The sequence below is a fragment of the Plectropomus leopardus genome, chromosome 5, assembly GCF_008729295.1.
Source record: "Plectropomus leopardus isolate mb chromosome 5, YSFRI_Pleo_2.0, whole genome shotgun sequence".
NCBI lineage: Eukaryota > Metazoa > Chordata > Actinopteri > Perciformes > Serranidae > Plectropomus > Plectropomus leopardus.
This window is the reverse complement of record NC_056467.1, coordinates 19,286,806-19,303,386: the sequence shown is the minus strand read 5'-3', so window position 1 is coordinate 19,303,386 and position 16,581 is coordinate 19,286,806. Positions and strand designations below refer to the sequence as shown.

The 16,581-nt window shown below is 38.9% G+C and overlaps 2 protein-coding genes across 3 annotated transcripts in view; both read right to left on the bottom strand.

Annotated features, from left to right (window-relative positions):
* ppp1r37 (protein phosphatase 1, regulatory subunit 37) overlaps positions 1-6,013 on the bottom strand; it is a 51,225-nt gene extending 45,212 nt beyond the window's left edge. For both annotated transcript variants that reach the window (XM_042486398.1, XM_042486397.1), the window contains exon 1: positions 4,233-6,013. In XM_042486398.1, coding sequence (XP_042342332.1) covers positions 4,233-4,980 — 748 coding nt within the window. In that variant the 5' untranslated portion in view covers positions 4,981-6,013. The remainder of the gene's footprint in view (positions 1-4,232) is intronic.
* A 2,142-nt stretch (positions 6,014-8,155) lies between these two features.
* Positions 8,156-8,906, bottom strand: LOC121943214 (histone H2A-like). Its single transcript, XM_042486686.1, has 2 exons — positions 8,871-8,906; positions 8,156-8,631 (listed from the first exon to the last, which is right to left on the bottom strand). The coding sequence occupies exon 2, from the start codon at positions 8,622-8,624 to the stop codon at positions 8,208-8,210; it is 417 nt and encodes a 138-aa protein (XP_042342620.1). The 5' UTR covers positions 8,625-8,631; positions 8,871-8,906; the 3' UTR covers positions 8,156-8,207.
* Positions 8,907-16,581: the final 7,675 nt, after the last annotated feature.

Sequence of the window (16,581 nt, the reverse complement as noted above, 5' to 3'; positions counted from 1 at the left end):
AATTAGTCAGCACTAAGTTGAAAGACTGAATATGTAAGAGAATATAAAAGCCCAGTTTACTACCCTGTTTTCTATGACGTTGAACATGACACATAAAAAACCCCAGAAAGGAATATCTGTCTGCTGCAGAGCTGAGTGCACATCTCTGGTCTTCTGACAATGAAAAAAAGAGTCTTTTGCTTATGTTTAGCTGTTTTTCCCATGTTAAAAAAAAACTGCATATGCATGCTAATTTTGGTGGAAAAGGGGTATATGACGTGCAACTCAGGTGCAAAGGAGCAATTAATTCAAACCTGCAAATATAGCAATTATCTAGCTTTTTTTTAAAGATGTTATTAAATTTTAAGTGGGTGATTACATGTTTTCCCAACGTATTAAATTTAACTTGGATGTGCTTTAAAATGAATTAATTGAACTAAAATTGAATTGGTTTGATAAAGCAAATATAACTAAAAATGAATTGATTTGATAAAGCAAATATTTAAAGTAGTCAGAGAGCAGACTGATCAAAAGGGATGTTTAGCTTTTTCCACAATATATTGAAGAGTAGAAAAATTCACAGTCATTCAAACTAGGATGTCTACTGTTCAGTTCACGGTTGTTGTGACGAAAGATAAAATAGTAGCCACCATGACAACTTCCTATAGTTGTAATATCCCAGCATTATAGACTGTTGCACAATGCTTTGGTATCTTGTAAAATTTTAAAGCTACAGTACCTCTGGATCAGATTTCATATTTCAATAGAACACCTTTTTTAACTACTGAAATTTCAATAATAATTTAAACCAGCGTAATACAATTTACCAAACGATGAAAATGAGGACAGGGGGCATGAATTAATTGGTTAAAAACATAACATAAAGATGATAAACAAAATTAAAATACTTGGGCTGAAATCAACAAATTCTAGAACATTTTTAAGTTTTACTTAAAATTTTTACTTAAAAATTTTACTTTACTTAATTACTGTATTCATCTGATCCACTTGACTTGAAATGCTCTCATAAATGTTTCACAAATGTTTGTACCTACATCAACAACAGAGCACTCTGTCTTTATCATGTGATTAACTTCACTGCCATCAACTGTCTGTCTGCCTCCATATCAGCGTCACAATCAGTTGAACCTTTGGAACTTAAATAAATCATGATAAATGTGCTTCGATAAATAATCTGAGCCACAGATTACTGCAGTCATCTAGAAACTTGACTGCTCGCAGCTCTGAGTGTTTCATAAGGTTCTACAAATCCTGGTTAACTGGTTGGACTTTGCCCCTGTGGAGTCTGGCTAAAGATATTTCACGCCCAATTTCTTATCAGACTGGCTGCCGTGCACATGCACTGCAAATTAATATAGAAACTTTTAGAAAAGCAGGGTTATTTGACAAGCAGTGAGGGACATGGGTGCTACAAACACGTAAATTATTTTGAGCGATAAGAAGATAATTTACAGTAATATGCAGCTAAAGCTGACCACTTGTACAAGTACTAATTTATATTCAACTGAACATGATGCAGTAATGTTCATCCTCCTCCCCCATTGGAACATCTCGCATCACTGACCCTTGCCTTGGCCTGGCCTACATTTTTGGCTCTATACACCACAAAAACGCCAGACTCTCACGAGCTAACTCTTAGGTCACAAAGACATTGTAGGCCTGGCAGCATGTAAACAAATAAACACAAACTTGGCATCTTCTCAAACTGCAATTTACTGTGTAACTATGTCAACTGCTGTCACAGTACTGTGAGCAAACACCTCAAATGATGCCCATTGTCCACACCGGATGAAGGAGCATGTGAGTCATGGTCAGATTGTACATGATGTACAGTGTTTGCCACAGAATTACAATTTCTGTGTGGCTGCAGCTGACAACGGGCTGTTTGGATTGCCAAACTTAACTATTTTTGTTTTTGTTTGTGTGTGTGTGTCTGGCCCCCTGCATTACTCTGAGTCCCATCTCTACATTCATAGGTTTTTGCAGGTCCGTTAACGCAGCACAGGTGGAGAATTATGTTTTTTCCTCAGCAGCAGTTTGTGGTGTTTGAGTCATGGGATGGATAACTAATCTGTTCATCCAATTAGAGCTGATCAGATTAGATCAATGGATGAGAGGAGCAGCTGCAGAAGTGGTGAGGGTAAGCAAACTTTTAGATCCCGCGCAACTAACGGTTTAGGTTCATTTCCACCACGCCTGGCATTCTGCTACTCCGTCAGTGTGCTCTGTGCTCCGAGAGTGTGGTGCAATGAATAACTAAACAGTGTATATTCCAATAGTGCCCCTAATGAAAGGTCCAGCTCTTCAAAATAATAAAAATCAATAGGTGGTGGCAAAGGCTGTTATTTTGACGGGCTAAGACCTGACAAGGCCAAAATCTATATTATTAGACTCAAATCGAGATTTAGAAAACCAAACAAAAAAAAACAGTTAATGAAAAGCTATATGGTATGGCATTTTTAAATTAAACGGCATATTAATGAGTTGCTCCTTGCTTGCAATGACAACAAAGTACAATTAAATTGAAACAAATGTTACATTATGTCACATTATGTTCAATTAAATTCAATAAATGCATTACAACCAACATACATTCCAAATAAACTTGATCGACTATGTTATTTGATGTGGACGTGCAGAAAACGTTATTGGTTTTTTTCACAAAGAATGTAATCATGCACACTGGTTTAATGTAATGTAAAGACTTTCTCTCCTGGATTTATCTGTATACGTCTGTGTATTATTTCCATACTTATTATCTGTATCCTGTTCCTATCTATGTTCTTTGTGCTGCTGCAGCGCTAAATTTATCACTTGGGCATAAAAACTTTTATCTTAAAGCTTGAGTGCAGAACTCTTGCTTCCCCTCTCTAGAAATGAGAGTCATTAAGCAAACACTGTTGACGCATTACAAAATATGTCTGCAGGTGAACTTGCCACGTATCCTCTGCACCCAGGAGGGCTCTCTTCCAAGTCTTTTTTTTTTTTTTTTTTTAAATCAGTTACAATGGCCCGATAGGGCTTTTTTTTTTAATATAACATTTTATTATTGTATCTGAAACGTGAAACTATGTGTAAGACGTCTCCCCAGAAATTAAGGTGAGATTCTCCTTCCAGTACCATATTTTTGTCAATATTGTGGATAAGCAAAAGCACATGGTATGATAACCATCAACTTTTATAACATGGTATTCAGAGTTTCTTTTTAATCTCAACATCCACTCCAGACATTTTTCTTGGATTTTTAGCCATAACTTCTTCCTAGTGACTGTTTCATTGCTGTAGTCTCTCCCTCCTTCATGCTCCCTTTAGCTCTGGCTGGCGGACGTGAAGTACATCACTTCCTATCACAGACACCAAAACTCCAACAACAAGAGAGCGTTTGCTGACAGGGATAGGTTTAATCACCATTGTGCCAACTCGTTTGGCAAGGGCTCGAATGTAACGGATGTTTATTTTTACGCAACTGTCCGACACTTTAGCTTGAAATATAGACAGCGTTAATTACACAATATGTATATGCATACTGCTACAGGGAAGATGGTGGAAAAGATGAAAAAGTAACTTCACATTGTGTTACAATTTTGAAAAATGGGTTCTTTTAGCAGTGCCATATCCTGCATGAGCTTCCTTTTGAAATGTTTTCACTGAACAAACAGGAACTGACAGCAGTAAAATGGCACACCTCAAGGAGTGGTGGGACCCACTCACAATATGGCTTACAGCACAGGCCAGGGCCTATATTTAGATATATAGGTGTACTTTGGCTGCTGGGGAAAGAGCCAGACAAAGCTATTATGTTATTTATTTGACTATTTAAAGTAAGACATGAAGTTCTGTTTGAAAAAGGAGGGGCGGGGGCTGAGGTGCTGCCTGAGGACTAAATACACAGTTGTCATGTTACCATGCAAGACAGATGAGATGAGCTCTCACAAAAGAAAATTTAACTAAAAATAAAAAATAATATAAATCAATTACAGCACATCACCACACCTGTCTCGCATTAGTGTCAACATACAGCCATTAACCAATACTACAGACCATGACAGGGCACATTTTAGACCCAATCTCAACTGCGTGAACACATGGAACTTGAGAAAAATGGTGCTAAAAGCTTTATGAGAATTAATCCTGGCAAACCATGTTGGACTTACATGTTCATACAGGCATAATAGACAATGAAGAGAAAGTAATTCACACATGCAGAGACAAACAGACAGTGGGCATATTACCATGTCTCCAAGGGTCCTTGGGCTCCACTGCTCCAGAGATAATATCCTCATCTGAGGGAAATGTGACCCTTTTGCCACTTGGTTTGTGTTTATCGTCCCCCTCCTCCACTGAAGGGTACAGTCCAGCCTGGTCTGTAGCAGAAGCTTCTGTGCTGCCTGTCTGGCTTACATCTGATGGTCTCTCTGGCTCACTGCCAGCTGGGACATCCTGAGACGTGGACTCTGATTCTAAAGTATTGTCTGAGAATGATCTGACATTAGTCGATTCAGCCTCCAACATCCCACTCTCATCGAGACTCAGATCCACACCTATGTCCATGTCCCCACCATCATCCCCCTCTTCCACAACAAACGTTGCAGGATCCTTATTTTCCTTCATTTTCTCCAGCCCAATATCGTCCTTGTGCTGCTCATCATTAGAAAAGATCAAGTCAGTAGGATTCACCACCGCAGGGGTATCTTGAGCACTGCTCTTGCTATTTCCATTGACCTCATCAATTTCCAGTGTGTCTTGTGCCTGGTGGTTGTCCTCCTCAGCTGCCTGAAGGTTGTCAGTGAGCTGAGGCATCAGGTACGTCTCAGAGGCCTCTGTGGGAACAATGTTTTGTTTTTCTGTGCTACTGTCCGTCATCAGTTCAGAGATCCGGGGCGTGACCCCTTCTGTGTTGTTGGTTGTGTTGTGATCATCGTCCACGTTGCTTTTTGTCTTGACATTGCACAAATCTATACGCTGGTCTTCGATATTCATGTTTTCATGTCCAGTGAAACTCAGTCTTGAACTGTGCCAGACAGCCTAGATAACAGTAGGTTAAACAGTAACTAGGAACCAACTGACACAGATAAGTCTGTCTATGTCCTTTGTCTCACAATGTATGTAAGTGTGCACCTATCCTGATCAAATTACATTCAAGTGCAATCGGACAAGTGTTGAACTTGGGGTGATAGTTTCCTAAACCCCAAATCACAGGTGACTTTGGTGCTTCCTTATAATTAGCCAATTAAAGTGCAGTTTCACACAAATACAAATACAAGAAATATGTGCTTACTGTAAAATTTATCCTGTTTCAGTAATTCTTAATTTGCCAAAACAGGCAACTTTGTTCAACTATTACCTTGGCAGGCAACCTTCACTTAATAATTTCTGCCAACCGTGTCCTTTCACTCCAAGAGGGACCCGAGGAAATGCTCACTGGTCGTCAGCACATTGCCAGCAGTATTTAAGAGGACCAGGACAGTCAATTGAAATGAACAAGCCACTCAGGGTGCCTCCATTACGCTAACAGAGTGAGCTTAATGCCCGACACCAAACCGATTGATTTGCATGAATTTGAACGAGCTAATGTTAGCTGGCTTGCTAAAGTTGTTGCCCAACAATGACGTCCAGGCCCGTGAACGGTCGCGTGCCCGCTTCTTGACGTGAGCCCGGCTGTTTCTCCTCGACAAAGTCCATTCTTCTGTGTCAAAAGAAAATATTTCCCGGCTGTAGCTCTTGTCTCACCCTCTGTTGTGCTGCAACTCGGTTCGCATCACAACCCCCGACCAGCGGCAGCCAGAAAAAAAACAGGCGTCACACTCCGAGCAATGAGCATGTTTCGGTGGCTAACGTTAATGGGAGACAACCGTGCCGAAGCCCCACCTGCTGGAACTAATAGTGCTAATAATTATGAGATTATAAAGGATGTTCCCACCGCACAGGTCTGGTTGTTGTCTCTCTATCCGGCAGAAGTACGCTGAACCTGTTTTTGTCTGGCGTTGCCATTCGCTAGCTTGCTGAAGTCCAACAACTGTTTGTTGTTCACACGTCTTACGTCAGCACGTCGTTGCCCACAGGGGCGCGTTCAACAGACGCAGTGTTACAGACGGTTGCAAAAAATAATAATAATAGGGCAATATTTTAATCATCTTATTAAGTTATTACAAAATTGGAGAACAGTAAAAGAGGGCAAGATATTATTTAACACATGAGAATCTCATTACCAAACAGTCGGAAAATTATTATAAAAAGACACAAAATGACCCAAAAGAGACAGAAAAAGGCTACAAATAGATGAAAGAAAAAAAGACACAGCAATCCCAGAGAGCAAAAAATGACTTCAACAGTCAGAAAGTTATTATAAAAAGACACAAAAGGACCTCAAAGAGAAACAAAATAAACTTAAACAGTCAGAAATCAAATGACCCCAAATAGATACAAAATTAACACAACACAGTCAAAAAATGACTTAAAAAGACACAAAATTACCTCAGAGACACAGAAAATGAATACAAATGGACAAAAATGACCAAAAAAGTCCACAAAATGTCATCAAAGATTAAGAGTTATTTAAAACAGTCAGCAAATGACTATTAGACACAAAATGACATCCAAGAGACAAAAAATGACATCAAATAGACACAAAATGAATACAAGGAGACAAAAGCGACCAAAAAAGGACCCAAATGGTCACAAAGACAAACAAATTGGCTTAAATCAGTCCCATGCATAATGCATAATATATTAAACTTAAAGTTTTTTTTCGTCACTTAAAATTACAAGGATTCAATGAAAGCAGTGATCAATGAAAGGTCAAAAATGTCTTAAACAAACAAGAACTTTATTTGCCAAAAGTCACATAAAGTTTTTATAGTATTAAACCTAGTATAAACATAGTATAGTATTTGATCATCATCCTTGTACTTCTGTCTGCCTTTTGCTGGAGCTGTGACATCCGATTATTGCACATTTGTTCTCTTAAGAAAATCTTTTTCAATTGAATTTAAAAGTGCACACTTTAGCAGAGAAACAAGGCACATCAGAGACCACAATCAATCATTAGGCAGAAGTTCTTCAACAACCAATATGTTTGGCCAGACTGATGTTGAACACTTAACTCTGTAGTTGGGAGCCAGTTATTCTATTTGAAATACTTTTTGCACTACTGGACCCTTTCAGTGAATGTTTTTTTTTTTTTTTACAGATCAATTAGTCCTACCAGTTTTAACTACTGTTTCTGAAGATCAAGTCTGCGTTTCAATAAAGTTGTGAAAAATACGTTTTAACCACAAGTTTGCACAATAAAGGGGTTCCGTCTGTTGGTATGCTGCATACAATTTAAATCTGAAATAAAGATGTCAAAAACTAATACATATTTGAATTAATATCTGAGTGGAGTGTTTGTAGCACATGAAAAACAAGAGGTAAAAAAAAAAAAAAAAAAACCTCAGCAAATTACCATAAAAATACTCATTAACATGAGGAAATAAGTCTTAACTTATTTTTACTTAAAATTTAGTTATATTCACTTGATTTCATAACATTGTTGCAACTTAAATATTACACGTTTTAAGAAATCAATCTAAATTTTAACAACTTTGGTAAACCAAGTTTACAGTGCTATACATCTCTAATCTGCCGAGTGAAAACTAGTCAGTTATTTTAGTATTTTCTTTAACATGTTAAAATGGATCTTTATTGGCAAAATCCACTTTGTCACAATCAAGTAAAGTCAGACTAACAGTTTACTGAAACTGCTAACACCTTGAAAGCTCAAGGTGATTTCAGTTCATTTTTAAGTTGTAACAGTTTTCACAAAATTAAGTAAAACCATCTCAGTTTCAAGTAAACTCTACTCTGATATGAAGTAAACGAAAATAGTTACAGTATTTACTTTGATTTTTCAAGGCAATCAGTTTGCAATATTGTTTGAAGGGCAACTTGTCAGATTTGACAGGGAAAGAAAACTGATCCTGCAAGTAATATCACTTTCAATTCCTCAAAAAGCAAGAAATTAGCTATGTGAAATATGACGCACACTTCCTTATTACTCAGAAATTTGCCCAGTTCTTTATCGCTGCCATCAAAACACATGTGGGTCTTTTGGAACATTTCCCCAGAAATACTGTTTCCACAGCCACGCTCAAATTAAAGTATATTTAGACAAGCATACTTTAAAAATAAATTTATTGCAACATTAGTCAAAACGTGTAAATCCATGATTAAAACTCTTGAGACTGAACGTCTTTAGCTGAACTGTCATCCTTGGACACCTTGGTCTTCTTGGGGAGAAGGCTTGCCTGGATATTTGGGATGACGCCTCCTTCCGAGATCGTGACCCCTGCCAGCAGTTTGTTGAGCTCTTCATCATTTTTCACTGCCAACAAGATGTGGCGAGGAGCAATGCGATGCTTCTTGTTGTCACGGCAGGCGTTTCCTGCCAGCTCCAGGATTTCAGCACAGAGATACTCCAGGACGGCTGCGAGGTACACAGAACTACCACTGCCAATTCGCTCTGCAAAGTTGCCTCTCCTTAGCAGCCTGTGGACGCGGCCCACTGGGAAAGTGATCCCCGCTCTGGACGACCTGGATGTTGCAGATTTTGGTTTGGGTGCAGCTTTCTTCCCACGACCAGACATATTTAGTCTGAGTTGAGAGACATTTTTAGGGTTATTTCAAATTAGTTTATCACAAACTAGAAGAGAGTAAACCAAGAAGACAGCTGTTTGCACTTCAGGCCTGCAGAATCTGGATATATGAGGCTAAATGCCTCCAAAAACATGTTTAAACATTAGAGTCAACACCATCTTAAAATGCACAATACATCAAACGCTAAACTCACTCCTCTTGAGGTAAAACCACATCAAACCTAAGTGAAACCTCACCAGTACTGAGGACCTCCTTCAGGTTGAGACAACAGCTTCACACTGAAACACAAAATGCTGCTTTTATAGGAGTCAGATAGTAATTGTAGATTGCTGACACCTGGCCCCTCTGCCACATGGATCAACCTTATTTTGAAATCTCTCACATAGCTACTATCAGTGGTGGAATGTAACAAAGTACATTTACTCAAGTACTGTACTTAAGTGCAGATTTGAGGTACTTGTATTTTATTTGAGTATATTATTTTTGTGCCATTCTATGCTTTTACCCCACTACATTTCAGAGGGAAATATTACACTTTATTTCACAACATTTATCTAAATACTTTACAAATTAAGACCTTTAAATCCAGAGCATAACAAGAGTTTAAAAAATATTATGTTATATTATATTATAAATTACCACACAGTCAGTACAAGCACAGCTGCAATGATCACGATTAATCAGTCTATTTATATACAATTATTTGCCATCTGTTTTGATAAACATTTGAGTTTTTTCCACTATTAAATACTTAGGTGGATTTTTTATTTTTTCATGTTTTCTTCTTTTTCGATCATTTAAGTGTAATAACTTTGAGTTTTGGGGTGTTTTTTTTTTAAAAAAACCCCAAAACAAAACAAACATTTTTTGGGTGGTTCTGGGGATGTTTATTCCCCTATTTTTTAAGAATTGTATTTTTACGTTTTTCTGTTCTTTTTTGATAAATTAAAGTTTTTAATTTCTTTAAATAATTGTTATGTTTTTCCCCCTATTTTTTCTAATAGTTTAAATATTGGCCTTTTTTATGGCATTTTGCCTTTATTGGACAGGACAGAGAGATGGAATTGGATGAAAGGGGGAGAGACAGGGGACAACATGCAGCAAAGGGCCATGAGCCAGAATTAAACCCATGGCCACTGCGGCAGGGACACTGCCTTCATACATGGGGCACCTGCTCTATTCACAGAGCCACCTAGCGCTGCATAGTTTAAAGTTTTTTTTGCATGTTTTTTTCTTAAAAAAAAAAAAGATTGTTTTTGTTTTTTGCTATTTTATACTTACACTCCACAATCTTCCAGAGGCAAAACTGAAAGAATAAATAAATATCACTATAAATTTCACTTTTCTTTTTGATATAAACATTACCTGTTTTATTTGTTTTTTGCTTGTCTGTTTTTTAAGCAAAGTAACCTGAAATATGTTCACGTAGAAAATAAAACCATTGGACTGACAACACTTTTCTTCTTTTTCTCCTTTGTTTTGGCCTTAAAAAACCCAATGCCCCTTACTCTGAAGTGAGTACAACAACTGCGATATAAAATAGTGACTATATCGGTAAAATAAATAAATAAATAAATGAACAAACAGTCATTTTCTGATGCCAAAGTGTTTTGCATGCACATATCTGTTTAAAGTAGCCTACAGCATGTACATTTTCTCTGCTAATGGTGTCCATCTCTGTAGACAGCTGTTAAATGTTTACTCTTGAACTTCACCACCCTCATCTGTGTAAACACTTAATATTTGTTCATGTTGTTTATGTTCTGTTAAACCGCTTTGAGACACACATGCATCAGAGCATACTGCTAATGAAACATATATAGTCTTTTCAACACAAACAGACAACAAACACAATGTAACATGGCATCTTTTCCACCTTCTTCTCATAATGTGCTGAACATCAACAGCAGATGGCAGCACAGACCTCGGATTTAACCTGCAGTTTATTGCAGTTTGTCTTTATTGTTTTTTCCGTCTTCTCACGTTACCTACTCCTCATGAAGGAGCATTTATAAAACCACATTTAGTGGTGTCATGATCCTTCTCTTTATGATGAGGTGCTTGACTGTGTCTGTCTCCCCGAGCGCCTGATGTGCTTACTAACTAACTGCTTGGAGGGGTAGCGATGACTCATCGCCCACCACTGTGTACAGCTCAGTATCAAGAGTTTCATTACACTCAGAAACAGACAGAGATAAAGAGGGTTTTATGTTGTTTGAATGCCTCTAAGACAACTCGTGACTGTAAATCAAATTGTGTACCTTGTGTTTTATACCCGTTTGTTTTTTTTTGTTTTTTTGTAATTCTTATGGTGATATCTCATTTTAAAGGTGAAACACTGCTTAAAGGTATACAAAGAGGGGTTATCAGTTGTTGTTTGTAAACTAGCTCGCCAATGAAAGTGAAAATAAAACCCCAGACCCCAGATTCTTTGTCATTTGGCATTGGTCCTGTGCCTTATTGCTGCTTACAGTCTGGCACCTGGTCGCCACCCTTTCATAAAGCCTGACTGCACCTGAGTGCTGTGGGGTTATACATCCATAAACATCCTGACATCCTGAACGCAGAAAATACAGAGAACATTAGTAGATACAGGCAGAGGGCAGAGTCTCTTCAAGTGGGTGATTAAGTGATGATTGAGAAGGATTCGGTATGAGTCTATACATGTTTTTTAGGAAAATACAGCATTGTGTGTCTTTAAACAAAGCATCAACGTTAATACTTAACCTTGGAAATATTAGTTTGACTGAAACATCCTGAGTCCAGGTCCACGCACTTGCATTTTCAACTGTATTACATGGACTTCTTTTTGCACATCCACATAATGCATTACCTTTTTCAGCAACTAAACTTGCATTTCAATCAATCCATCTTTATGACAACTTACCCAGCTGGCACTCGATGTCAGTATCATGTAAGAACGATGTTGGACTTTTATACTAAACACACGTGAAATTTTGGTTGGGATGGAAATTGCTTTGGTGATATTTTAAATGTCTAAAGTTTAGAATTTCATAGTCTTTGGCTTTTGTTCTCCATACCTTACGATTTGTTATTCCATATTGAGTTGACATTGGCAAAAGACCTGTGTAAGACGATGGATTTTGGTTATTTATAGGTATACTTTGCAGGATTTCCCAAAGAAAACAATAGACCCTCTCAATCATCATTTATGACTCACTAGAAGTATGTAGCGGTGTCTTTTTCTGTAGAGACTCTGTTCTCTGTCTGTATTTAATTATTTTCTTCTTATATTCTATGCTCAGGACGTGAATGGATGTGCACCGCTACAGCACTCAGGTGAGGTCAGGCTTTACAAAAAGGTGGTGACCAAGTAGCAGAATGTAAGCAGCAGGCATCCAAAAGATGCAGCACCGGAGACGCCAAACAAGAGTGAATTCAGGGTTGGTTTTTACTTTCTCTTTCACTGGTGAACGTGCTTACAAACACTACATGACAGTCCTGCATAGAACAAAACAACTTAAAACCATCAAAATATCTAAATCTGTTGTCAATATTCAACGTCAAATTGACTCAGGGTTTAGATGTTGTCCTGAAAGCAATTTTTGGTCATCTGATATCATTACCTAAATTCAACCAAAATCATTAGTTACGATATTCATTTGAGTGTGATATCTTGTATGAAACTTGATTAATTGAAGATACACAATGTTACAGAGCACGGGTCTCTACAGCAGCTGTGAGGACATTTTTAACTCTGCACCAAACAAGGATTTAAATTGCCAGGGGCATGCAGAATGGCCAAAGAAGACCTCCCCTCGCTGAACTCAGAGTAAATATTTTAACAGCACACTGGAAGTGCCCTCATCCACGTTTTTTTTCCCACGTTCTCTCCATTTCTTGTTTGCTCTAATGCAATGACTTGTGGCTCTGTCATTGTCAATATCCTCATTGCCAAATTTGAAGGCAACCAGCTTTGTCCTTTGCACTATTTGCCTTCTCCCCCACGTACCGACAGTGAGAGATGGCGAAGAGACACAGAGAGACATTTTGACTGTTCAGATTCACTTTAAAACATGGCAAAGAGCCAATCGCAGAGCAGCGGGAAGACAAATTAAGCAGGGACCTTCCCAGCAGGTCGTCCTTGGACAGATTGGATGCGATTCTGTCCAACCTCTCAACATCCTCCCGACACGAAGAGGACAGGACGGGACTCACAAGCTGTCACAGAGCAGTTCCCGACGCATATCTCTGCTGCCTGACTTTCAAGTATGTAAAGCACACATTGAGCTGGTTGCTAACTCAATTTATTTGCACTCAGTTGAGACTAGATCAGCATATAAACTGTGGTTTTCATGTGAGCTGTCATCATTGAAACCAGCCATTCGTTTCTTGTGCAGCCCTCCTGAGAGTCGTCGTCTGGATAAAGGCTGAAGGCCCTCTGTATTTATTAGCAACAGTAGCTACTAACACTGAAGTTTGCAGTCTGCTGCCGAGTGAGGAGATGAGATGAAAGGGACAGCGGAGGAAGTCACGAAATGATCCAAACATACGATTTAACTCAGAGACTGAAAGTAAAACCAGACACTAAAGCCCCGAACAAGATTCCTTTTATGTCTGCTTACCCACGATGTATGCCATTTTTCCCCAAATTAACAGCTGAATTTCCAGGTAGGTCTTTATATCTGTTTTTGCGCCAGACAGGTGGACAGGTAAGTGGTGGAAGCAGCCTCACATTCTCTTTAGTGAACACACAGAGGTCTCTCTCTCTTTTCCCCAAGTAGTGATAAATCTGTAGATGTGGCTTTTAGGAGGACTGTGCTGTTACTTTGACTTCTACTTTTTCCCCTTTCCTCAGCTTTATGAAGATGTCAGCGGCGGACTACAGAGATTGAGAGATTGTGCCTGATCTTCGGAAAGCAACTGATCCTCTACATAAAACAAACTCCAGGGTCAGTGACTTCAGACACACAGATACGATTATGGACATGCTTTCACACAGAGCTCATATTTGAAAATACATCAACTTTCAAAGGGCGGTAACCCCACTGAAAATTACCAAATCTCCTGAAATTATTCATTGCAACTTTTTACCTCTTTCAACGGATAATAGCCTATTCATCAACCACTTTCCCCTTATTCATAAATTCCCAGATGACATTAGCCTCATAAGGTGCCTTGACAGCAGATAAAAGGTGTTAATACGTCTGGCCCCTCTTGTAATTTAAAGTCAATAAAGACACAATTAATGTGAGGTGTTCACACAGTAATTGGAGAGTGAGTCATTCTCTGAGTGCATCTACTTTAATTATGAAACCTTATGGACACCCACAGTGAAGCCAGGTGTCCTGAGGTCCCAGGATCCTGAGGTGCTTAAAGTCTGTCGCCTACTGAAAAAAAAAAAAAAAAAAAAGAAAGAAAGAAAAAAAAAGATGCCTGTGAGGATGTGATTGTTTTTCCATGACTTCTTCTGCAACAGCCCGGGCTCAGCTGAAAAAGGATAAACTACTTTGAGCGACTGTGCTTCAAAGTTATTTCCTCACTGAAATCTTACACATTCTGCACAACAAACATTAATCGTATTGGTTGAAGGAATGTTAGACATTTTGGTAAAAACTCTTTTAGAGGACGAAAAGATTGGCACTTTCCCGTTTGTCCATTAAACATGCTACAGCCAGCAGCTGGTTAGTCTAGTTTAGCATGTAAGACTTGAAACGGGGAAAAACAGATTGCCAGGCTCTATCAAAAAAAAATGATTTTGGTACCTTCAGACAAAGCCAAAGACACTGGACACCGTTTGCTCTTTTGGGGATATCACAGTGTGCGCTACATGATTTGGATAATGACATCAAACAATGCAAACAAGGCAAACTTAAGTTAAAGGTGCAGTTTAACCAAAAACAAAAATGCATATTTTTCTTCTTACCGTAATGCTATTTACCAATCTAGATTGTTTTGGTGTGAGTTGACGACTGTTGGAGATATCGGTTGTAGAGATGTCTGCCTTCTCTCCAATATAAGTGAACTAGATGACACTCGGCTTGTGGTGCTTACAGCCCCCCAAAAAACAAACAAAAAAAAAAAACAGCAATGTCTCTCTCCAGAAATCATGACCTGCCTACTCAAGATAATCCACAGACCTCCTGAGCAGTTTCATGTAGGAACTACCAAACTGCACCCGTCCATGGAGGCCCTAAGCAGCCACACATTTATACCTTAATTTCGCTCTGCTTTCCTGAGATAACAGGATCATTTTCTCGAGAAAATGAATCTGTGTTTTCCTGAGAACTCGAGAGAACAAAAACATAACATAACAGTAGGCTATTTATTGAAGAAAATTATTTTTTATTAATTTATTTCTTTGATGCAATTCCTCCGATCTTATGTGACAATTTCATCGAGTCAGGCCAAAGTGCAATGGTCAGAGTCATCCATAGGTTAGGTACACTTGGGGAGAGATTTACTGTAGCAGGAGCTAATCGACGGCGTGGACAGGCAAAACAGACTGAGAAAGACCGTTTGGAGCTGCTTTTTACATCTATAAACTATCTTGGACTGTCTGAGGGACTGCCACTGTGGACACCCGGATTTAGTTTTATGGATGCGATTGGGAGCGGATGCAACATTATGATCTGCCCGGGGGATGTGAGAGGCTGCAGGAAACAGGCAACTAGATGTCCAACACCATTTAAAAGGAAAACATTCATGGAACCACCGATGTCAGTACTTCTGAGCAGTTTTTCTATAGCTCCTCCACCAAATCGCCAGAGTAAATGTTTCAATAGTACTTTTCGGAAAACCTCAAATATGTGGCATTTGTGCAATATCATGTTTCTTTACGTGTCAACAATGCTGTGGTTAACATCTGCTAATGTTTTGGCACATTTAGGTTAGGTAAAGAGTATGTTTTAGCTTAAGATACTGAGTTTTGGTGACACAACCAAGGCTTGAAATGCTGCTGATGTCTCGCTAAAAACAACCAGTTTTGTTGTCTGTTGGTCTCAAACAGTGATCTGTCCGTCTCGCTTAAGTGCATGATGTTACATTTAATCTCATGTGTGCACATTTATACTGTACAGCTCCCCTCAACAAAAATATGTTCCTGCATGCATGACCACTTATATTCCGCTGAAGCAAATATGAAGATTCAGCAGTCTACACTGGACAATCCAAATGGGTATATTCCACAGTTACAGCCTTTTTTGAGTATGAAAATAAGTCCTATGTTTCCTCAGACAGAGTTTACTTGCTGAGCTGCAGTGGAGAGACAGTAAGAAAAAAAAAAGCTCCAAAATGACCATCATTTTGATAGATTCAGATCACATGTAGTCAGACTTAGACTGCTGCAGCCTCATATTAGGTAGGTCATCCTGCTATGGTAAAGTAATAACATTAGGCTGGGTCTGTTTCCAAAAGTAGTCCCTCCTGTGCTTACTATTTCTGGAAATTGTGAATTTTTTGATCCTTTCCGGCCCTTCCTCTCTTGTACCATCCTCCTCTCCTCTCCGCCGTCCTCATCTTTTGCATCATCCTACGCATCTTTTATCCTCCTCAGGTCCGAGGCCAGCTGTGATGGCTACCATATGTCCATACCACATGTCACCGGTTTCCCAATAAAAACCATTTCCCTTTTTAAACATTATGAAAACAGAGGGTGGACCTTGGGAGATATAAAATCAGGGTAGGATTTGATCTGGCAGTGGACACCTGTGTGTGGGGATAGACCAGAAGAAGACCGCAAATCCACTGCCACGTCATTAGAAGAAGAAAAAGGAAGAAGGGAAAAGAGCGAAGGACAAAGAGATTTTCCATCATCCACCCAGCCACCCATCCGTCCATCCCACCTGTGCAACACTTCCATTCCTCATTGCTTTTAATTCCTCCATCTGTTTTTCTCTCTTTCCTTTCTGTCTCCCTTTCTTTTCAGCCATAACTTGTTTTGGCTACTGTCCACTGTAGAACTCGTTTTTTTTTTTTAAATACAAT

Bases quoted from the DNA above. Each gene is read 5' to 3' on its own strand.
- LOC121943214 (XM_042486686.1), bottom strand. From the start codon at position 8,624: ATGTCTGGTCGTGGGAAGAAAGCTGCACCCAAACCAAAATCTGCAACA.